At 57.8% G+C, this 23,811-nt stretch overlaps 1 protein-coding gene across 1 annotated transcript in view; it reads right to left on the bottom strand.

Annotated features, from left to right (window-relative positions):
- The window catches only part of PPP1R16A (protein phosphatase 1 regulatory subunit 16A), a 48,494-nt gene extending 26,592 nt beyond the window's left edge, over positions 1–21,902 (bottom strand). Inside the window, 2 exon segments of the mRNA XM_048482650.1 lie at positions 7,088–8,619; positions 21,828–21,902. Coding sequence (XP_048338607.1) covers positions 7,088–7,340 — 253 coding nt within the window. The 5' untranslated portion in view covers positions 7,341–8,619; positions 21,828–21,902.
- Between the last annotated feature and the right edge of the window lie 1,909 nt (positions 21,903–23,811).

The raw sequence follows: 23,811 nt of genomic DNA on the forward strand, positions 1-23,811 counted from the left end.
ATTTATTTTATTATTTGAATTTATAGACCACCCCTTGGGGATTCCCAAGGTCTAACTAGGTCTAACTTTTGCCTCCCAGAGGCGTAGCTGGGCTAAAACTGCGTCCGGTGCACACTCTACATTTTCTGCCCCCCCCCCCCCCCACAGCAGTAATGGCGTAGGAGGTTAAGAGCTCGTGTATCTAATCTGGAGGAACCGGGTTTGATTCCCAGCTCTGCTGCCTGAGCTGTGGAGGCTTATCTGGGGAATTCAGATTAGCCTGTACACTCCCACACACGCCAGCTGGGTGACCTTGGGCTAGTCACAGCTTCTCGGAGCTCTCTCAGCCCCACCTACCTCACAAGGTGTTTGTTGTGAGGGGGGAAGGGCAAGGAGATTGTCAGCCCCTTTGAGTCTCCTGCAGGAGAGAAAGGGGGGATATAAATCCAAACTCCTACTCCTACTCCTCTTCCTCCTCTTCCTCTTCTTCTTATCTTAGTTCAGCCTGAAAGTGCAAGCTGGAGAAAGAGGCCTGTTCACTTGAGGCTGAAAATGGCCTGGTGGGAACTACACTTCCCAGGAGACCTTGGGGCAATGACAAGAACTTAACTGTAGAGCACAAATAAGCTGACTCATTTGCTTCCTTGGTAAAGGTATATGAAATTCTGACTGTGTATGGTGGTGATAAGGGCCTTTTGAAAAGACTGTGCACCTGCTCTTAACCACTACACCACGCTGGCTCTCAAAGAAAGATAGAAACCTAATCCAAGGAGTATATTTCCCTGTCACAAGCGGCCAGCTGGCCCAGCATCATGTGTGTACAAGTATGATATATTGTTTCTACAGGAGAGACCTACAGAAACGTCTGTCTCAGTTATGGTCCATGTAGAGAAGGGGAAAGAAGCAATGGCTACTCAGAGAGGAGGAGGAGGAGGAACCAGAGGACAGCTCCCAAGTTCAAACCAACAGAGGATCATCCCATTCAAGAGATAATACTTGTACACTTCAGAGTGATTTTGGGGCCTGCGAGTGTCCAGGCATGCTGAGTTGGTCTCTCCTACAATCAACAAACTGATGATAAAGTATGAGAAAACATTTTTATCTAACAACAAAGATTCCCAGGAAGACAGCACAATGCAGTGGGGCTGGACAGGTTACAGAAATGAGATAACCTATTGAGTCAATCAGCAAACAGGGCATAACATAGGATAAAACAATTCAGTCTGACGGGAAAGATATGGCCAGTTATCGATTTTGTCCATTTGTAGGTTGGCACCTGCGGAAGAACCTGCTGAGACGAATGAAGCCACACTGATGGGTCAGAGCGAAAGAGCAGGAAAGACCCAGTTTGAGAGGGACTGGAAATGCTACCTGAGCAAACAAAAACCCTCTAAGCTAAGGCAACGAAACAATTCATGTCGCTGGCATTTAATCCCTGATATAAAACAATTTGACAGCAGGATTCTTAATCAAACAAAATAATGCAATGGACTGTTGACTATACTGCTAGGTTATAGTACATATTGTCTGTTGCTGTTGAGCGTAACCTGGCTATGTAATTCCTACATCATATAACAGTGATGGCGAACCTTTTTGAGACCGAGTGCCCAAATTGCAACCCCAAACCCACTTATTGATCACAGTGCCAACACGGCAATTTAACCTGAATACTGAAGTTTTAGTTTAGAAAAAACAGTTGGCTCCGAGGCGCGCGTTACTCAGGAGCAAGCTTGGTGAAGCAACCGTGCAACACTTCGAATGGGTGAATCACGACCCTAGGAGGGTTTACTCAGAAGCAAGCCCCATTGCCAGAAACCAAGCTTACTCCCAGGTAAAGGATCATGCCCAGGCCAGCCTAGAAGTAAGTGTGGGGGGTGATTCCCCCCCCCATGATGAACTCTGTGCACATGTGCCCACAGAAAGGGCTCTGAGTGCCACCTCTGGCACCCGTGCCATAGGTTCGCCACCATAGGTTCGCCATATAACGTGTCGTCTTTAAATGCTTCCGCTTTGTTTCGGGTCTGTTTTCAGACTTCTGATTGGTTTCAGATTTCCGAAATCCAAATCTCATCGCTGATTTGTTGGATGTCCCATCCTGTTGACTGTACTGTCATGCTGGCAGGGACTGATGGGAGCTGTCGTCCATGGACCTCTGGGGCGCCAGAGTTGGACGCCCCTGTTTAGAGATAAAGTGGCATTTCCTAAGGGAGGATGTCGGTCTTCGAGAGTAAAGAAACGGCAGCAGCCACGTTCTCATTACTCTGGGAACCGGCGAACGAGCTCCGGGATCCCAAATTCACTGGCCGGCCAGGCCCCAAAACTGAGCAGCAGCCTTGGTTGAGCCAGTCACCTCAGCAAAACGGAATCTAAGGCCGCAGGGCTGTTGTGCAGAAGTGCAAAACACTTCCAGCAAGCACTCTGAAAAGTGGCATAATAGCAGGAGGGGTTTCATGTGTCCACCAAAGAGGCACTAAATGCCCTATTCCTCAGCAGACCTGTGAATTGGGGGTGGGGGGCAAGAAAAGTGGGAGCACGGGAAGCTGTCTTTCCCAAGGCCGGCCAGTCTACCGAGGCCTGTTCGGTTTTCTCTGACCGGCACTGGCGTAGGAGGTTAAGAGCTTGTGTATCTAATCTGGAGGAACCGGGTTTGATTCCCCGCTCTGCCGCCTGAGCTGTGGAGGCTGATCTGGGGAATACAGATTAGCCTGTACAGTCCCACACACGCCAGCTGGGTGACCTTGGGCTAGTCACAGCTTCTCGGAGCTCTCTCAGCCCCACCTACCTCACAGGGTGTTTGTTGTGAGGGGGGAAGGGCAAGGAGATTGAAAGCCCCTTTGAGTCTCCTGCAGGTGAGAAAGTGGGGATATAAATCCAAACTCTTCTTCTTCTTCTTCTCCAGGGTCTTGTGAACACAAGAAGTTGCTTCAGACCACAGATGTCAAACTTGCGGCCCTCCAGATGTTATGGACTACAGTTCCCTGTGGGGGGGGGGGGGGGTGGGGGGGGGGGGGGGTGGGGGGGGGGGGGGGTGGGGGGGGGGGGGGGTGGGGGGGGGGGGGGGTGGGGGGGGGGGGGGGTGGGGGGGGGGGGGGGTGGGGGGGGGGGGGGGTGGGGGGGGGGGGGGGTGGGGGGGGGGGGGGGTGGGGGGGGGGGGGGGTGGGGGGGGGGGGGGGTGGGGGGGGGGGGGGGTGGGGGGGGGGGGGGGTGGGGGGGGGGGGGGGTGGGGGGGGGGGGGGGTGGGGGGGGGGGGGGGTGGGGGGGGGGGGGGGTGGGGGGGGGGGGGGGTGGGGGGGGGGGGGGGTGGGGGGGGGGGGGGGTGGGGGGGGGGGGGGGTGGGGGGGGGGGGGGGTGGGGGGGGGGGGGGGTGGGGGGGGGGGGGGGTGGGGGGGGGGGGGGGTGGGGGGGGGGGGGGGTGGGGGGGGGGGGGGGTGGGGGGGGGGGGGGGTGGGGGGGGGGGGGGGTGGGGGGGGGGGGGGGTGGGGGGGGGGGGGGGTGGGGGGGGGGGGGGGTGGGGGGGGGGGGGGGTGGGGGGGGGGGGGGGTGGGGGGGGGGGGGGGTGGGGGGGGGGGGGGGTGGGGGGGGGGGGGGGTGGGGGGGGGGGGGGGTGGGGGGGGGGGGGGGTGGGGGGGGGGGGGGGTGGGGGGGGGGGGGGGTGGGGGGGGGGGGGGGTGGGGGGGGGGGGGGGTGGGGGGGGGGGGGGGTGGGGGGGGGGGGGGGTGGGGGGGGGGGGGGGTGGGGGGGGGGGGGGGTGGGGGGGGGGGGGGGTGGGGGGGGGGGGGGGTGGGGGGGGGGGGGGGTGGGGGGGGGGGGGGGTGGGGGGGGGGGGGGGTGGGGGGGGGGGGGGGTGGGGGGGGGGGGGGGTGGGGGGGGGGGGGGGTGGGGGGGGGGGGGGGTGGGGGGGGGGGGGGGTGGGGGGGGGGGGGGGTGGGGGGGGGGGGGGGTGGGGGGGGGGGGGGGTGGGGGGGGGGGGGGGTGGGGGGGGGGGGGGGTGGGGGGGGGGGGGGGTGGGGGGGGGGGGGGGTGGGGGGGGGGGGGGGTGGGGGGGGGGGGGGGTGGGGGGGGGGGGGGGTGGGGGGGGGGGGGGGTGGGGGGGGGGGGGGGTGGGGGGGGGGGGGGGTGGGGGGGGGGGGGGGTGGGGGGGGGGGGGGGTGGGGGGGGGGGGGGGTGGGGGGGGGGGGGGGTGGGGGGGGGGGGGGGTGGGGGGGGGGGGGGGTGGGGGGGGGGGGGGGTGGGGGGGGGGGGGGGTGGGGGGGGGGGGGGGTGGGGGGGGGGGGGGGTGGGGGGGGGGGGGGGTGGGGGGGGGGGGGGGTGGGGGGGGGGGGGGGTGGGGGGGGGGGGGGGTGGGGGGGGGGGGGGGTGGGGGGGGGGGGGGGTGGGGGGGGGGGGGGGTGGGGGGGGGGGGGGGTGGGGGGGGGGGGGGGTGGGGGGGGGGGGGGGTGGGGGGGGGGGGGGGTGGGGGGGGGGGGGGGTGGGGGGGGGGGGGGGTGGGGGGGGGGGGGGGTGGGGGGGGGGGGGGGTGGGGGGGGGGGGGGGTGGGGGGGGGGGGGGGTGGGGGGGGGGGGGGGTGGGGGGGGGGGGGGGTGGGGGGGGGGGGGGGTGGGGGGGGGGGGGGGTGGGGGGGGGGGGGGGTGGGGGGGGGGGGGGGTGGGGGGGGGGGGGGGTGGGGGGGGGGGGGGGTGGGGGGGGGGGGGGGTGGGGGGGGGGGGGGGTGGGGGGGGGGGGGGGTGGGGGGGGGGGGGGGTGGGGGGGGGGGGGGGTGGGGGGGGGGGGGGGTGGGGGGGGGGGGGGGTGGGGGGGGGGGGGGGTGGGGGGGGGGGGGGGTGGGGGGGGGGGGGGGTGGGGGGGGGGGGGGGTGGGGGGGGGGGGGGGTGGGGGGGGGGGGGGGTGGGGGGGGGGGGGGGTGGGGGGGGGGGGGGGTGGGGGGGGGGGGGGGTGGGGGGGGGGGGGGGTGGGGGGGGGGGGGGGTGGGGGGGGGGGGGGGTGGGGGGGGGGGGGGGTGGGGGGGGGGGGGGGTGGGGGGGGGGGGGGGTGGGGGGGGGGGGGGGTGGGGGGGGGGGGGGGTGGGGGGGGGGGGGGGTGGGGGGGGGGGGGGGTGGGGGGGGGGGGGGGTGGGGGGGGGGGGGGGTGGGGGGGGGGGGGGGTGGGGGGGGGGGGGGGTGGGGGGGGGGGGGGGTGGGGGGGGGGGGGGGTGGGGGGGGGGGGGGGTGGGGGGGGGGGGGGGTGGGGGGGGGGGGGGGTGGGGGGGGGGGGGGGTGGGGGGGGGGGGGGGTGGGGGGGGGGGGGGGTGGGGGGGGGGGGGGGTGGGGGGGGGGGGGGGTGGGGGGGGGGGGGGGTGGGGGGGGGGGGGGGTGGGGGGGGGGGGGGGTGGGGGGGGGGGGGGGTGGGGGGGGGGGGGGGTGGGGGGGGGGGGGGGTGGGGGGGGGGGGGGGTGGGGGGGGGGGGGGGTGGGGGGGGGGGGGGGTGGGGGGGGGGGGGGGTGGGGGGGGGGGGGGGTGGGGGGGGGGGGGGGTGGGGGGGGGGGGGGGTGGGGGGGGGGGGGGGTGGGGGGGGGGGGGGGTGGGGGGGGGGGGGGGTGGGGGGGGGGGGGGGTGGGGGGGGGGGGGGGTGGGGGGGGGGGGGGGTGGGGGGGGGGGGGGGTGGGGGGGGGGGGGGGTGGGGGGGGGGGGGGGTGGGGGGGGGGGGGGGTGGGGGGGGGGGGGGGTGGGGGGGGGGGGGGGTGGGGGGGGGGGGGGGTGGGGGGGGGGGGGGGTGGGGGGGGGGGGGGGTGGGGGGGGGGGGGGGTGGGGGGGGGGGGGGGTGGGGGGGGGGGGGGGTGGGGGGGGGGGGGGGGGGGGGGGGGGGGGGGTGGGGGGGGGGGGGGGTGGGTGGGGGGGGGGTGGGGGGGGGGGGGGGGGGGGTGGGGGGGCGGGGGGCGCGGGGGGGGGGGTGGGGGGGGGTGGTAGGTGTGGGGGGGGAGGGTGGGGGGGGTGGGGGGGGGTGGGGGGCATGGACTACGGTTCCCATCATCCCCTGCCAGCATGATGCTGGCAGGGGATGATGGGAACTGTAGTCCATGACATCTGGAGGGCCGCGAGTCTGACACCTGTGGACTAGGTTATCTCTATTGTTAAATAATTTGGACCCTGGTCTTGGTGAAGAGGTCGCCAATTTCATTGCGGAGATAGTTGAGAGTTCTCAGCAGAACGTATTTGTTATGGTCCCTGTGGGGGTCTTTTGCCGTTTTTATCTATCGTGTATTTATGTATTTGCTTCTGATTTATGTATTCGCTTCCGACTATGCCAATAAAGGCTTATGTATGTAGTATGCTGTAATGCGGTAATGAATGTTATCAAAAAGGGACCAGTGTTTTCAGTGTTTTAAAGTTTAACAGAATATCCAAACAGGATGGCTGCCGTCCCTCCTCATCACTTTCTGTCAAATTAATGTACAGGGTTTTTTATGACGGAATTTGCTTTCTATCTTCAACTTTAATTTTTCCTAAACGTCAAGTGGCAAAAGAGACTTGTGCTGCCGTGGGGCTGAGAAAGCACTGAAGAACTGTGACTACTAGTCCAAGGTCATCCAGCTGGCGTGTGTGGGAGTGCACAAACTAATCTGGTTCACCAGATAAGCCTCCACAGCTCAAGTGGCAGAGCGGGGAGTCAAACCCAGTTCTCCAGATTAGAGTGCACCTGCTCTTAACCACGACACCAGGCTGGCTCTCCAGCCCCCACAAGCAGAGTCCGACAAGCAGAGGAAAGGGCCCCCACAAGCATTCTTCCCTTAAGTGAACAGGGATCCTTGCAACAGACAGAGGTTTCTGCCCCCCAAGGGGTCTCTCTGCAGCCCGCAAACCCTTCTTAAAATCAACATGTGCGTGCTCTTTTGAGGTTCTAGCCCTCATGGTTGGAAAGCCGGTTCCACAGAAAGAAGCCGCGGGAGCACAGAAAAATAAGTCACAAACTACCCGAACGCATCAAGATTTCCACAACTTTCCAAGGCCAGAGCCCCAAAGAGGTTCAGCTACAGGTCAGAACCCGGCCGAAACAAGTCCAGATGTTTTCTAGGTCAGGTCTGGTCCCATCAGTGCTAAGCAGGCCAGCCAGCCACCTCCCCCAGACGGCCTACCTTCCTCCACGTCGTTGCGGCAGGCGGCCTCCAAAAGGCGGATGTTGTCGGGGAACAGCACGTGCCTCTCCTTGCGTCCCCCCGGTTTTTTCTTCTTGTCCGCTCTGGCCTTCCTGCCCAGCACCTCCTTCTCGAACTGTGCCCACTTCTTCAGCTGCTGGGCGCGACGCTTCTGGGCGTGCTTCAGCCGCTCCTGCGTGCCCATCTGGCCCACCGCCGACATCTCAGCCAGCAGCTCCGGGTGGTCGGCCATGGCTGGGCAAGGCCAGGCGGCCACCTCCTTCTCAGTCAGGGGTTCCCGGAAGGGCTCGAAAGAGAGCTGGAGGGGCAAGGACGGAGGGACCCCGGCTTCCCCACCAGGATCTCCCTACTGCTCCCTCGGGGCTGTTTGCTCAGGCGGCAGCACCCCCTCTGGGAAAGAAGGGGAACCCCCCATAGTCCCTCTCTGACGTGAGTCACAAACGGGTCCACCTGACGTCTCAGAGCGAAGAAACTCAGCCAAGGAGGGGTCCGGAGTGGGAAACCTCAGCCAAGGAAAACACATTGCAAACCACCAGCAGGTTTGTCCACTGGGGACAGGAACCCTCCGCTTCTCCAGCAAACATCCAGGCAAAGAGGAGGAGCAAAGGGAACGGAACGTGCCAGGCCGAGGCTCCTGGCAGCCCCCAGCAAGGGGTCCGACGGGAGGCACTCCCACCACCGGGTCTGCTTTGCAGTCTGGGGGGCCCAGTGATGGAGACCCGTCTTCCAAGGCTCAGAGTGGCAGGCAAGGCTGGTTCCCAAGGAAAAGCCACGCCAATCGGCACCCCAGCTTCCCTCCTAGCTGGCGCAACCCTCTGCCAGCCACTCAGAACCTCCAGAGCAGGGTGCGCAGGGCCGGTTTCCCAGGAGCCCTCAGAACGCGGCAATTAAGGCTCATTACACAGATAGCGCTGCGCCCGGTGCCTCTTCTTGGCACAGAGCGAAGTCTCAGAGGCCGGCTGCACACAGGGGCAGGTCTCTGCAAACTGCCAACCGGTTCCAAGCAACAACTGCCAAGCAGCCCCCTTCCCAGGGCGAGGAAGCTACAGCACGGCGGCGAGAAGTGCGCATGGCCCCACCTTCTTCCCAGGGCACGGCTTGAAGTTCCCCCGTGGATCGCTTCAGCCAGCGAGCAGACGGCCCTCAGCAGCCTCGGATGCCTCCAACCTGGCAGCCGTTCCAGAGAGCATTCCCAGGAGCTGCCGCCTCCCCGGGCCTCAGTCTTAGCTGCTGGTTCTCTTCCACATGCTGCTCATTGATGCTTCCAAGGGGGCCTTCGCTTGGGACTCTTGGCATTCTCCCCGTTCTCTCAGCAAGGAGACTGTCGTCCGCGGGCGCTTCCTCTCTCCATCCCGCCCAGGACTCAGGAGCACGGCTGCGGGAACTGCTGGGGTGTGAGCCACCCTCGTTGGAGACTCCGCCCTCCAAGCAGCAGGAGTTGTGGAGGAGCCACCGGGGAGAAGAAGGGCTGAGCTTCCAGCTGCCGGCAGCCAAGCACGCTCCCGGGAGTCCTGCAACAGAAGAGGGAGCAACTGAGGAGGGGACTTGTGCGGAGAGTCACCCAGCGCTGCTGGCAAGAACCCGACCCTGCTCCCCACCCCACATAAGCCAGGATTAACCTACAAGCAATGCTTCAACAAACCCCCTTGCAGCCACAGCCGTGCCAAGCTGCTCTCTCCTCCCTTCTTTTCCCCCCAGAGGAGCCCGTTTCCCCCCCCCCAGCCCACCACTGCCCTTCCTAACCTTGCTGAGCTGCCTCTGTCCTCTCTCGAGCATTACAAACACCCAGCAGGAAGCCCACCCAAGTGAGCAGCAAATTTTGGCCACCCCAAGGGCAAAGGGCTGGGAAGACCACTCTGCTCCTCTGAACCCACCCCCACCCCACCCCACCCCACGGCCCTCCTCCCCCGGGAACAAAAGGCACTCCTTATCTCTTCCCCTTGGAACCTACTGCCCCAGATGAGCACCCAGGCATGCTGGAGAGGGGGAGGGGCTTGCGGGAAAGGGCAGCCCTTTGTACCCCAGCCTACAGCACGGCTGCTTCCCTCCCACCCAACACCTACAAGTGGCAGGCAGCAGTATTTGTCTGCAAAGCGCTTAGGAGGCTGCTCTCCTTATCTCTCGCCAGGTCAGCAGGACTGTCTGTCGGGGCTTTTGCCTTGTTTCTTCAGCAGCTGGCTAACAGGACTGCCCCTCTGGAGCGGGCCTTGCTCAGGTTAAGGGGGCTCTCCTTTAGCCCTCGGAAAGGGCAAAGAAGCCCCGCTGCAGCTGCCCTCCGACAGGGCGGCTGCTTCTGCCAGGCCCCACACCCAAGCCTGGAGCTGAAGGGGACCATCGCCCAAGCCCCCGAAGTCCAATGCTTTGCCTCTTGGTGGGCATGCGCCCCGGGCCAGAGGCACTCACGTACGCGAGGGCTTGTGCTGCCCCAGCAGCTGAGGCAACCACTTGGGCCGAGTCCAAGCTCAAGTCAACAACCAGGGATGGAAACAGAGGAATCCCCCAGCAGAGCGAGGGCAGATGAGCAGACAAACACAAGGCGACTGCCAGGAAGTCCACAGCCCAGCATTCAGCTGCAGGCTAGACTTTGCGGAGACCCTGTTCACCTCAGCCTCTACAGAGCACGGAAGGGGCGGGGGGAGCTCCACTCCACCTTCATAGAGATCCATCACAATCACATTTTGGGGCGCTGAGTCCCGCGGGATCAGAACCAGCCGGGTCAGCTTGTAAAGCCAAAAAGCCTTCGACTGCGGTGGCACCTGGTTGATCAGCAGAGAGCACAGCCGGCCGCCTTCTGGGCTGGGTCATTCCAAGGGAGGGGCTGGGGCTCAGCGGCCGAGCGTCTGCTCAGTACGCAGGAGGCCCCAGGTTCAATCCCCGGTGTCGCCAGCTAAAAGGACCAGGCAACAGGTGATGGGAAAGGCCTCTGCTCCTGACTCTGGAGACCGGCTGCCAGTCCGAGTAGGCAATACAGACCTTGACGGACCGATTGTCTGACTCAGTACGAGGCAGCTTCATGTATTCATTTACGTTCCAGATGCTCTGACTGCCCCCCTCCCCCCCCGTCTCTGTCTCTGTCTCTGTCTCTCTCTCTCACACACACACACACACACACACCTTCAGTGATGGCGAACCTTTTTGAAACCGAGTGCCCAAATTGCAACCCAAACCCCACTTATTTGTTGCAAAGTGCCAACCCAGCAATTTAACCTGAATGCTGAGGTTTTAGTTTAGAAAAAAACAGTTGGCTCTCTCTTCCGCCACCCCACCTGCTCGAGCAGGGGCCAGCCTGCTCTAGCCTCCAGCAAGTCCTGCATGCACCACTCTGTGCCTCTCTAGCATCTCTGCCATCTCTGCACCCCACCCCCACCCCCACCCCCGGGCAGCAGCCACCTGGAGCACAGGCACCAGGCCCGCCAGCCGAGTCCTCCCTGCTCACCGCGGTGTGCACACATCGTGCTCAGTGGCCCAGGCCAGCCTAGATGAGTGTGTGTGTGGGGGGGTGATTTTCCACCCCCACATGACGAACTCTATGTGTGTGTGCCCACAGAGAGGGCTCCGAGTGCCACCTTAGCCACCCGTGCCATAGGTTCGCCATCACTGCACTACTTCCTTAGTCTGCAGACCTGCTTCTTGCAGGTCCCCCCCGCCCCCCCGGCCCCAGGCTGTCCATCACTCATCACTGCTGCCCAACGTAAGGCTGACACCAGTTTCTGCTGGACACACGAAGCTGCCTCACCTGGAAACAGGCCTTCGATCTGTCTAGATTGGGCCTGACCACTCCGGGGTCTCCGGGAACCATCTTCCACATCGCCCGCTCCCTGACTCTTTTAACTGGAGGCGCCAAAAGGGATGGCACCTGGGATCCACCATGTGCAAAACAGAGGCTCGACCAGGAAGCCTCAGATGCTGGAAAAGTAACAGTGCCCAGCAAACCTCTTGGAAGTGGCTTCCCAGCGTGGTGTAGTGGTTATGAGCAGGTGCACTCTAATCCGGAGAACCGGGTTTGATTCCCCGCTCTGCCGCCTGAGCTGTGGAGGCTTCTCTGGGGAATTCAGATTAGCTTGTGCACTCCAACACATGCCAGCTGGGTGACCTTGGGCTAGTCACAGCTCTTCGGAGCTCTCTCAGTCCCACCCACCTCACAGGGTGTTTTTTGGGGGGGAGGAAATTGTAAGCCCCTTTGAGTCTCCTTACAGGAGAGGAGGAGGAGGAGGAGCAGGAGAAGGAGCAGGAAGAAGAAGAAGAAGAAGAAGAGGAGGAGGAGGAGGAGGAGGAGGAGGAGGAGGAAGAGTTTGGATTTATATCCCCCCTTTCTCTCCTGTAGGAGACTCAAAGGGGCTTACAATCTCCTTGCCCTTCCCCCCTCACAACAAACACCCTGTCAGGTAGGTGGGGCTGAGAGAGCTCCGAGAAGCTGTGACTAGCCCAAGGTCACCCAGCTGGCATGTGTGGGAGTGCCCAGGCTAATCTGAATTCCCCAGATAAGCCTCCACAGCTCAGGCGGCAGAGCGGGGAATCAAACCCAGTTCCTCCAGATTAGATACACGATCTCTTAACCTCCACTATATATATAAATCTCTCTTTCTTCTCCCCACCCCACCCCCCCCGGTCACCACTGAGAACTGGAGGAAGAGCTTCCAAATAGCCCAAGAGAAATGCCATCCAACTACAGCTTAGCCAAGAAGGATTTCTGTAGTGGCACCCTAATCCCCAGATAAGAGGAAGTTGTTGCACCTTGGGAAGGAGGAAGACATGGGGCTACTGCAGTCCCAGCTTCGCTAAGCACGTCACATTTTAACTGTGCCCTAAGCCCCCCGCCCCCCCACTGCCTCCCACAACACAGACAGGCTCACAGGCACCATGGCCAAGAGACAGAATGGCCCCAGAGTCCTGCCCTTATTCTTGTGGCAAACCACATCCCTCACACAACAGCAGGAGAAATCTGAGAAGCCTCCACTCCCCTGATCAGCTCTCAAAAGGGTCCGGGCTGCTGAGAGGCTGCAGGCAGAGGCTCCGGCCTGGACAGGGCCAAGATCCTTCACACAGAGAGGAGCCGCCACAGCCTCGCACGCCTGCCAGGGCTGGGTGCCTTCCGCCTCTCCCGGACCTCACTGCACAAGCCCAGAAATGGGCACAGGGGCCAAAAAGAATGGGGACTGGCAAGCCATTCTCAACCTCCGCACAGTAAACAAGTACATCGTGCTAAGGAAATTCAAGATGGAATCCTTGCGATCCATCACGGAAGCCCTCCGTCCAGGGGACTTCCTCACCTCCCTGGACCTCACGGAAGCCTACCTTCATGTGCCCATCCGACCCGCCCATCGCAGCTTCCTCAGGTTCAATCTGGGGAACCAGCACTTCCCACCCAGGGCCTTGCTGTTCTGGTTGGCCACCCTTCCGAGAGTCTTCTCAAAGCTTCCTCCTAGGGCTCATAACTCTGCTTCGCCACACAAGGGGTGCACATACACCCCCTCTACTCTAGACGACTTACTGATAAGGTCCAAATCCCAGTCGGCAGCCCTACAAGACCTGGACTTCACCATGCAGGTGCTGCAAAGCCACGGGTTCCTGATCAACAGGGAAAAGAGCCACCTTCATCCCACACAGCAGTTGATCCACCTCAAGCCTGAATCGACACGAGACTGAACTCGCTCTTTGTCCCGGAAGACAAAATTCAGAAGATCATCGGCATGGTAGGCACCGCCATCAGGTCCAAGAAACTTTCCCTGCTGTTCCTTTCCAAACTCCTAGGTGTGATGACGGCCACCTTCGATATGATACAATGGGGCAGGTTCCACTCCAGAGCACTACAGTTCTTCCTACGCCCCTTCCAATGGGACATTCTCCAGAAGAGAGACAGAACACTCAACATCCCCCAGTCTCTCAAGACAGACCTGCGATGGTGGACCTCCAGGACCCACCTATCCCGTGCCACAGATTCGCCACCACTGATATAGGTCAATGTTATCTAGTGTCTCAGTCTGGGGTCTTTCATATCACCTGTGACCTGATTCCTTTAACTGGAGATAGCGGGGACGGAACCTGAGACCTTCCGAAGCAAGGCCATAGCCTTGTGATTCAAATTTTCATTTGATTCCCAGCTCTGCCGCTTGAGCTGTGGAGGCTTATCTGGGGAATTCACATTAGCCTGTACACTCCCACACACGCCAGCTGGGTGACCTAGGGCTAGTCACAGCTTCTCGGAGCTCTCTCAGCCTCACCTACCTCACAGGGTGTTTGTTGTGAGGGGGGAAGGGCAAGGAGATTGTCAGCCCTTTTGAGTCTCCTGCAGGAGAGAAAGGGGGGATATAAATCCAAACTCCTCCTCCTCCTCCTCCTCCTCCTATCCTCCTCTTCCTCTTCTTCTTCTTCTTCTACTACTACTACTACTACTACTACTACTACTACTACCACCACCACCACCACCACCACCACCACCACCACCACCCTGGGCTATATAGGTCAGGGCAGAATTCCCATTCAAAGGTAAAGGTTGTTCCCTGTGCAAGTCCTGGGTCATTACTGACCAGGGGTAACATCACATTATGACATTTACAAGGCAGACTATGTTCAAGGGGTAGTTTGCCACTGCCCTCTCCGCTTGTCACTCGCAGCAAGCCGGGTGCTCATTTTACCGACCTCTGAAGGACGGAAGGCTGAGTCAACGCTGAGCCGGCTACCTGACACCGACTTCCATTAGGATCACACTCAGGTCGTGAGCAGAGCTGGGACTGCAGTGCTGTAGCTGAGCACTCTGTACTACGGGACTCGTACAATTCTCATGACAGACAGTTGATTTTATCAAGGAGGTGTTAAAAGGTGGCCGTGTTTGCAGCAGAACGACTAGAAAGGGAGCGTTGACGTTCAGAAGTTGACACCCCCAAATACCCTGTCGATCTCTACAGTGCTACCGGATTCCATAGTAGAAACAACAACCCGGATTAAGTGGACAAAGCAGAACCAGAAACAAAGTCGTATGAATGTATTAAAAAGCAGTTCCTCGTTGAGAGGTGAAAACCAGAGATCAGCAGAAAAGGGCTGCCCGCCAGGTGAACAGCCCCTGTGGGCAACAGCACCCCTTTGACAGACGGCTGCTTCTCCCCATGGCCAGCATTGCCCTTCCCATCCACTGTGCTGCATTCCAGGCTTACTCTCCTGCCAAGGCGTCCACCTGACAGGGGGGAGGAAAGCTGGAGCTCCCAAAACCTCCAAGAAACAAGGAATGCAAAGAATCTCACAGAGTTCAGGAATAACTTTGCCAGCCAAAAAGTTCAGCAGAATCTTGTGCTGCGAACGCGTGTTCATTTGCGCCCTGTGCCAGAGCATGCCTGACATTGGCCCATAAAACCCCAGCAGATATGTAGTAGCGCTTGTGTACGCGAAGGACAGGCATGGGCTGGGGCTCTCAGCTCCCCCAACTCACGGGGAAACTCTCCATCCATGAGTAGCCCCCCCACCCCACAACAGCTGAAGGACCTCAGGGCGGCTCTGCCCCAAAGCGAGAAGGGTAGGACTCAGCAACCTGTTTCCCTCCCAGAGGGATCGAGGGCTCCTCTGGGGCTTCCCACCTCCTCCCCCACACGCCCTCTGTGCACTTCCTTCTCTGGGCTGTCATTTACACATCAGCACTAATCACCTGAGCAAAGATCAGTTTTACAAGGCCCCATAAAACAGAGCTGCCATTCAGCTCATGAGCTGCAGGCTGAAGGGAGGGAGGGAGGGAAGGAGGGAGGGAGGGAGGGAAGGAGGGAGGATTCGCCCCCGCCTCCTCCAGGAGCACAAGCTGTTGAAAAAGAAGCAGCGCTCCGTGGTGGCAAACCTTTGGCACTCCAGATGTTATGGACTACAATTCCCATCAGCCCCTGCCAGCATGGCCAATTGGCCATGCTGGCAGGGGCTGATGGGAATTGTAGTCCATAACATCTGGAGTGCCAAAGGTTCGCCACCATGGTTTGTCTTAGCTTATGTTCAGCTACTTGTAGAAAAGATCCCCACTCCAAGAGTCAAGGCAAGCAATGTTCAATGACTGAAGAAATAAGAAAATAAGAACAAGCCAGCTGGATCAGACCAGAGTCCATCTAGTCCAGCACTCTGCTACTCGCAGTGGCCCACCAGGTGCCTTTGGGAGCTCACATGCAGGAGGTGAAAGCAATGGCCTTAAGAACATAAGAACGAGCCTGTTGGATCAGACCAGAGTCCATCTAGTCCAGCACTCAGCTACTCGCAGTGGCCCACCAGGTGCCTTTGGGACCTCACAGGCAGGATGTGAAAGCAATGGCCTTCTGCTGCTGCTGCTGCTCCCGAGCACCTGGTCTGCTAAGGCATTTGCAATCTGAGATCAAGGAGGATCAAGATTGGTAGCCATAGATCGACTTCTCCCCAATAAATCTATCCAAGCCCTTTTTAAAGATATCCAGGTGAGTGGCCATCACCACCTCCTGTGGCAGCATATTCCAAACACCAATCACACATTGTGTGAAGAAGTGTTTCCTTTTATTGGTCCTAATTCTTCCCCCCAGCATTATCAATGAATGCCCCCTGGTTCTAGTATTGTGAGAAGGAGAGAAAAATTTCTCTCTGTCAATATTTTCTACCCCATGCATAATTTTATAGACTTCAATCATATCCCCCCTCAGACGTCTAAATCATATCCCCCCTCAGTCGTCTAAATAAAGCTCGGACCCAGCTTCCTTCTGCCCTCCTGCCACAGAAAAGCTACAAGAGGTTTAGTTTTAGGACTACCAGGCCAATTTAATGCTATTAAGTCCCCGGGGTCCAGATGGCAGGCTCCCGAAGGTTCTTAAGCACCTCAGAGGGGAAACTGTTGTTCTGCTAACAGTAGATGCAACTTGTCACGACAGTCGGTCTCGGTACCAGAAGAACAAAAAGCAGAGAATGTTACACAGAGTGTGAACCCAGAACCCGGAGGCACTCAGGCAAAGCTGGGCTGGAGGAGAAGGAAGGACGTGGATCTCTGCAACTAAGAGGGCGGGGCCGCTTCCACCCCTGCGGAGCACAGGAAGCCGAGGTAGCAATTTAAACTAGCCAACTGTCTCTAGTATATCATCAGACAAACCAGAATTGCTTTCAAAAACGTCAGACAAACTCAGAATCTCAGAAAATGGTAGAGGAGAAACACAGAAACAGAGCAGGAAGGGTCCCAAGCGAGGATAATCTAGTCCAGTGGTGGCGAACCTATGGCACGGGTGCCAGAAGTGGCACTCAGAGCCCTCTCTGTGGGCACGTGCAAACAGAGTCCCCTCCCCACCCATCTAGCCTGGTCTGGGTCACTGGGCTCGATTATTAGCATTAAACCTAAGACCTAGTGTTGGGGAAGCAGTGTAGGTAACCCTGTTAAGTGCTGTTATTTTCATGCGAAGAACTAAAGCGTGATCCTTTACCTGGGAGTAAGCTTGGTTGCTGGCAATGGTGCTTGCTTCTGAGTAAACCCTCCTAGGGTCATGATTCACCTGTTGGAAGAGTTGCACGGTTGCTTCAAAGCAAAGCCACTGACTTCCACCAAGCTTACTCCCGAGTAACGCACGCCTCGGAGCCAACCATTTTTTCTAAACTAAAACCTCCGCATTCAGGTTAAATTGCAGTGTTGGCACTTTGTGACTAATAAGTGGGTTTTGGGTTGCCATTTGGGCACTCGGTCTCGAAAAGGTTCGCCATCGCTGATCTAGTCTCACCTCCTGCAAGCACAGAAAAATCACAAATACTCCCCCCCCCCCACCGTGACCCTTTGCTCCACGCCCACAGGAAAGCAAAAAAAGCCCTGGCCAATTCGGCTGGAAAAAAAACTTCCTCCTGACCCCAAAGTGGCCATTGGCAGGACCCTGGGCACGCAAGAAGGGGATGCAGCAGCCAAGCATTGCAGAGAGATGATGGGGCACCTTGTCTCTACAGGAAAACATGGGCAGAAAAATCTACAATTCTGGACCTTCAGAGTTGGAATCGGGAGCCTTGCTTAGTGGGCCTCATCCAGCCCCATGAACTGCCTGCAGCTTGCAGCCCAGCCCCACATGGTACTAAAACAGTAACCAAGAACAGCCAGTCTGGCATGACCCCCACCTCAGCTAAGGGGTTCTTGGCTGAGCTTGGTCCAGGCCTGCTGGAGCTACACCTGGCTACCTTTCGCCTTTCCTAAGATGGCTCCTAAGCTGAGGTTTTAGTTTAGAAAAAAAATGGTTGGCTCCCTCTTCCTCTGCCCCACCCGCTTGAGCAGGGGCCAGCCTGCTCTAGCCTCCAGCAAGTCCCTTGCGCACCGCTCTGTGCCTCTCTAGCATCTCTGCTTCCTCTGCACCCCACCCCCCTGGGCAGCAGCCACATGGAGCACAGGCACCAGGCCTGCCAGCCGAGTCCTCCCTGCTCACCATGGTGCACACACATCGTGCTCAGTGGCCCAGGCCAGCCTAGATGTGTGTGTGTGTGCGGGGGGTGATTTTCTGCTCCCCACATGATGAACTCTGTGTGCGCGTGCCCACAGAGAGGGCTCCGAGTGCCACCTCTGGCACCCGTGCCATAGGTTCACCATCAGTGCACTAGAGTGTTGTGGGTTTTCTGGGTTGTATGACTGTGTTCCAGTAGCATTTTCTCCCGACATTTCACCTGCGTCTGTGGCTGGCAAAACGTCAGGAGAAAATGCTACTGGAACACGGCCATACAACCCGGAAAACCCACAACACTCCAGGAGAGAGAGCAGCAGCTGCTGTATTTCAGCCTATGGTCCCGTCACACGCCCTCTTCCCCGGTTCTCAGTCTCGCTCATTCCCCCAGTGTAATCCCGTGGAAGCCAGCTAGTTTCTCCATTTACAAGCAAGGCAGGCCACTGCCCGGAAGGCAGCACAGAACTTCAGAAGACTCCCGGCCTTCTGCTGCTTTCCTTTCAGCCAGACCCACATGGGAGTGCCTCACAAGCCCCGCACAAGCAGGACTTGGCAGAAGCTTCCGCTGGCCCTGCGCTCGAATCCAGCTCCGAAGAACCAGTTTGACCAGGAAGCGAGGCTTGTGTATACAATCAAGGGTTCAGAAGGCATTTGTGCAGCCGTGACTACGTGAAATAACTGCCTCTGGACCCTTTGGCTTCCGATTTTGGTTAACGTGCACATCAAAAGCAGGTGTGGAGGGAATGGCTGAATTTGAGCCCAGAGTAAGTGTAGGTCTACCATCACCTGCCAGGTTCCAAGATCACCAGAGAGGGATCTTGCTGTGAGGATCAAGGAAAGGATCTCATAAACTCCCGGGGGGGGGGGGGGGACACCCTTCAAAGGCCCTCTAAATTAGCTCCAAAAGGGCTGTGCAGAAATTTGATGCAATAACTGGACGATGGTGAATGGTTGTCCCTCTCTTTTTTAAATCACTTTTTAAAATTTTTTTGCTGTATTTTATATACCTCCTTGGCTGATCTTAACAGAAAGATGGTATAAAAGTTCTGCTAAAAAACTGATGCACAAACCAACTGTGCTCTCCCATCTGTTTCTGCACATCCAAAGAAAACAACCATCACCTTAACTGTGGTCTCAGGGTCAGGAGGATTCAGCAAACTTCTGCCTCACCCCCTGAAAATCAAATCAGGGGGTGTAGAGAGTCGATAGCCATTTTCTAAGAATACTTGATTGAGTAAATAGAGGCTACCATCTACGTACTCAGCCCTCCAAACACAAGAGCAGAGATTCTGGAACCTGAAAAAATGCCACCAAGACAAGGGAACACCTGGAACTTTCAGAAAGATAAGCAATTTTCACAGGCAAAAAGAACTAAGTTTCCCACACAATCACTATGGAATTTCACTGAGAAATAAATCTAGTTCCTCAAATTAACATAGCTTCCCCTAGGCGGAGAGCACCGACATGATGACAGCAAGTGAGAGCCAATCTACCCAGTAAAACAGGTTGAATCAGCTGGCTACAGTGCATACTCCAAGCATGTGCCACAAACCACTGTGCACTGGCTGCTATGGAAATAAATGCACACCTATATGGCAGGTAAATAAGCCCAGTGTTTACATTGCAAAACATACAGTACAACCATCAGGGGAGAAAAACTGCAGGAAATACAGTCAGCCAGACAGTTGGAGGAACAGAAGCACGACTCCTGCCTCTCTATGCCCAGACCAAGGCAAGGAAGGAGGAGGGGGAGAGATTCCCAGGGGGAGCGATGTCCTCAAAAAGGGTGTTCACGTTATGAAGGAGAAAACAGTTGGCTGTTGCGATCAGAACATCCATTCCACAAAACTGGTCTTCCCGGCACTAGCAGGATAGCAAAAGAAGAACAACTAGCACCCAGCAAACTGCTCCCGTTCACGCGTGGTCTTTAGACACGGATACAGACTTTTCCTGCATGTACCAACGGGCAGTGCTGAGCAAAGAGAAAACACATCTTGTGTACCAAAGGATACAAAGCAGCCCAAACAATAACTGCTGTTTCTACTTGATTAAAGTACGCTGGCTTGAGACTTCTACAGAACCCTTTTTACTAGATCAGATAAATGCAACTACCCCAAGAGAGCACCTGGCTTGCCCGTGCTCGTGAGCCGGCAGTGGTCACCACAGCTCTCAAGCAAAAGACAGACCACATTCCTCCTCCATTTATCTTTCACCACAGCAGAAACAGCAGCCAACCAAAAGGCCCACCCAGCCTCCCGAGAGGCCACAAAGGAGATTACAAACACAGTACCCCCTGGGCCCCAGTCTCTTTGAGCCTGCAAGCACTTTTGCAATTCCAACACTGGACGGTGGGCAAAACCACAAAATGGCTGGCACAAGAGGCAGAGCCAACCACAGAAACTGAGGGATGACACCAAACTAGGACGTGTAGCTAGTACCCTGGAGGACAGAGTCAGAACTCAAAATGTCCCGGACAGATTAAAGAGCTGGGCCAAAACAAACAAAATGAATTTCAACAGAGATAAATGTAAGATACTACACTTAGGCAGAAAAAAATGAAATGCACAGTTAGGATGGGTGACACCTGGCTTGGCAACAATACATGAAAAAAGGGATCTGAGAGTCTTAGTAGACCACAAACTGAACAAGAGTCAGCAATGTGATGCAGCAGCCAAGAAAGCCAATGCGATTCTGGACTATATCAATAGTATAGTATCTAGATCGAGGGATGCAATTGTACCTCTCTATTCTGCACTGGCTAGACCTCACCTGGAATACTGGCTGTTGGACAGTGGAATTCACTGCCTTGGAGAGTTTGGAGGTTTTAAAAGAGAGGCTGGGTGGCCATCTGTCAGGAGTGCTTTGATTATGTGTTCCTGCATTGCAGGGGGTTGGACTTGATGGTCCTTGGGGTCTCTTCCAACTCTATGATTTTATGAAATCATGTGTAATGCAGGCAGTTCAAGCATAAACCTCTGTTTAACAAGGTGCTTAGCTTCAGGGATGCAGTGAAGATCCATGGGGCGAGGTTGCAACTGCTGCCAAAGCAACATTTACAAAATCTGCACAGCCAATCAGATCTCCGGGGCCAATCTTGCTGGGGGAAAGCCCCTACCCACTTTCTAAAAACAGCAGGAAAGGCCATAATGCCTACGGGCACCACGTTAGGGAATCCTGCTTTACATTCTTACCCTCTTGGCACGGAATCCACAGGTATACCCAGAGGTGGGATCCAGCAGGTTCTCACAGGTTCCCGAGAGTAGGTTACTGATTATTTGTGTGTGCCGAGAGGGGGTGACTAATGGGTGATTTTGCCACGTGATTTTTGCCTTAGTTACGCCCCTCCTCTCAGCAGTAGCGCGCAGAACTGGAAGCAGTCTAGCAGGAGGTGCACTGGCGTACGTGGCAGCCTGCGCCTGCATGCATTCGTTTCCCACCCAAGGACCGGTGCAGCAACTGCGTCCTTGCCATAGCCCCCGCCCAGGAATGCCCCGCCCCCAGAAAGCCCGGCCACGCCCCCGTCGTGCCCCATTGGCGCTACACCACAGTTTGAATCCCACCACCATGGGAACCTGTTACTAAAATTTTTGGATCCCACCACTGGGTATATTGCCTCTGAACCTGGAGTTTCCATTTAAGCAGAGATCAACTTTTCCTCCATGGATTGGTCTTAATTCTACTGAAGTCGTGTAGGCTCACAAGCAGAGTTGCCAACCTCCAGGCAGGGCCTGGACATCTCCCAGAATTATTATAACCGATCTCCAGACAATAGAGATCATCAGTTCCCCAGGGAGGAAAATGTCCGCTTTGGATGGCGTCATATCTGCTGGGGTCCCATCCCCGCCCTGCCCCCCCCCCCCAAGAATGTTCCAGCCTGGTGTTGGAGACCCTGCCCCGGCAGCCATGACCGCATAAGTCAGCGGGGAATTTCCTGCTGCCCCTCCCGTCCCCAAGGCCCAGGGACTCCACGGGGGTGGGGGGGGGGTGTGTGTTAAAAACTCCCCCCCCCATCTTTTATCTAAGCCTCAAAACTTTTTGCTTCCACTAACAGAGCCCCCCCCCCCTTCTTTTGGCAAGAGGCAAGTCGTGCCCTCCCCGGGCCGTTGAAGCACAACACGCCCCCCCCGCCCAAGAAAGACCCTCCTCACCCACCCATCCCAGCCAATTCCCTGGAGACCCCCGTCTTGGTCACATGACCGCCCGGCATCAGACACCCCCGGGTCACGTGACGATGCTGACCCCGTTTCCTCCCCTGCGTTTCCTCCCCGTTGGGCCACCCCCCCCCCCACTTTCCGCCGCGCCGCCCCCTCCCTCAAATCGCCTTTACTTACCCCCTCCCCTCCCGGCGTTTTCAAGCCGGGACTTCACTCGACTGTAGTCTTCCCACTCAGCCCAGCGGCGTCGCCACGGCAACCGGCTACACTTCCGGTACATACCGGAAGTAAGTGGCTCTCGGACGCCGCCATCTTGAGTGTGGTCAAACGGTGGGCGGGAAAGGGGGCGGGAGCGTGCCTTTTTTTAAAAAAAAAGATTAAATTGCAAAACTTTGTGCCCCGCCAGGAATAATTAATTTATTTTTTAAAAAAAACGTTGCAGTGGAGAAAAAATAAAGACGTGATAATCTCTTGCGCAAAGTGTCCTTACATGTTCCTGCATTGCAGGGGGTTGGGCTGGATGGCCCTTGGGGTCTCTTCCCACTCTATGATTTTATGAAATCATGTGTAATGCAGGCAGTTCAAGCATAAACCTCTGTTTACCAAGGGGCTTAGCTTCAGGGATGCAGCGAAGATCCATGGGGCGGGGTTGCAACTGCTGCCAAAGCAACATTTACAAAATGGGCCACATCAAATCCACCAGCACTACTGTTGAGACTAGCCAAACTCAGCTAATCCCACTAGAACCGTTTGTTTCATTTCAGTTTTAGCCCAGTCTTTCTGTTAAGGATTCCCTTCTTCACAACATCCCTGTGAGGTAGGTTGGGCTGAGAAATACAGTGGAACTTCCGTTTTCATTGCCTTCGGTTTTCATCGGTTTTGGTTTTCATCGATTTTTTTCAGCGAAGAATTTGTCTTGGTTTTCATCAATTTGCAGGAAGGTGCAGGGGTTTGTGGAGAAAAATCACACGGGCAAAGCTGTTGCAGGCCATGTCTGCAACTTGTTTAATGACACTGTCTTGCCCCATTTCAGACAAATCTTAAAGAGGTGTCAGAAACAGACCTCTTTGGACAGCTTTTTGATGTGACATTGGTCCACTGGCTCTGAAGCTGGTCCTAGTGTTATTGTTGGTTACTGTTTTCAGCATTAAACACTATGTTTATTCAATGTATTTTTGGTATGCTTTTTTGAGTGCCTAGAACGGATTAATTGGATTTACATTGATTCCTATTGAAAAGTTTGCCTCGGTTTTCATCGGTTTTGGTTTTCATCGATTCTTTTCGGACGGGTTACCAACGAAAACCGAGGTTCCACTGTACTGGTTCAGGTCTACACAGTAATCACTGCGGCCAATCGGGATAGTGAACCCAGACTTCCCTCTGGCCACAACACCACACTGGTTCTTGAACACGGTGGAACCATTTTGATGGCTGCACATAGCTACGGTGCCAGATTTACCCCTAGGCTTGGCAGGCTGAAGCTGCCTCCAAATCTAAACACATTTATGCTTCCCTCTCCCCACCCCCCACCCCCCCGCCTCAATCACGATGGTATTTAACAATAACATTTTGTGTCCTTTAGAGGAAGAATTGTGAACGGAGGAATTTTAAACACCTATCATCATCTTTACTCATCAGTTTTGTTTAAAACACTCTTCCATCTTCCTCTAGTCGTGAGGGTGGGGGATTCGGAGCAGCCTCACAAGTGGAAGAGCCGGAGCCATTCTTCATCTAAATCCGGCACCGGGGAGGATGGAGTTTGGGGAGAGCAGAGAGCTGTGCAGGAATAATACCATAGAGACCAACTGCCATTCTCTCCAGAAGAACTCCAGAGTTTGGCAGCACTGGGTATATAAGAATAGCATCTTACAATACACCCCAAAAGATAACACTGGCACCAATTGGCACTTACGGCTCCCAATCCGAACCACTCAAATGTATCATTAATGAGTTACTCTAAGTAGGCAATCTCCGCTTAACTTTGGAAAATTAGCTGGGAAGGTAGAGCCGGGGTGTGTGGGGGTGTGTGTGGTAAACTGGGATAAATAACCTATATATATATAACCTATATATACCAGGATAGAAAACAGAACAAAAACGATAAATATACTTTCAAGCAATCAACGTATGGAAGGCATGCAAGAGCTTGTCAAAGGCTTTC

This window comes from Sphaerodactylus townsendi, unplaced genomic scaffold (assembly GCF_021028975.2).
Source record: "Sphaerodactylus townsendi isolate TG3544 unplaced genomic scaffold, MPM_Stown_v2.3 scaffold_19, whole genome shotgun sequence".
Classification (NCBI taxonomy): domain Eukaryota; kingdom Metazoa; phylum Chordata; class Lepidosauria; order Squamata; family Sphaerodactylidae; genus Sphaerodactylus; species Sphaerodactylus townsendi.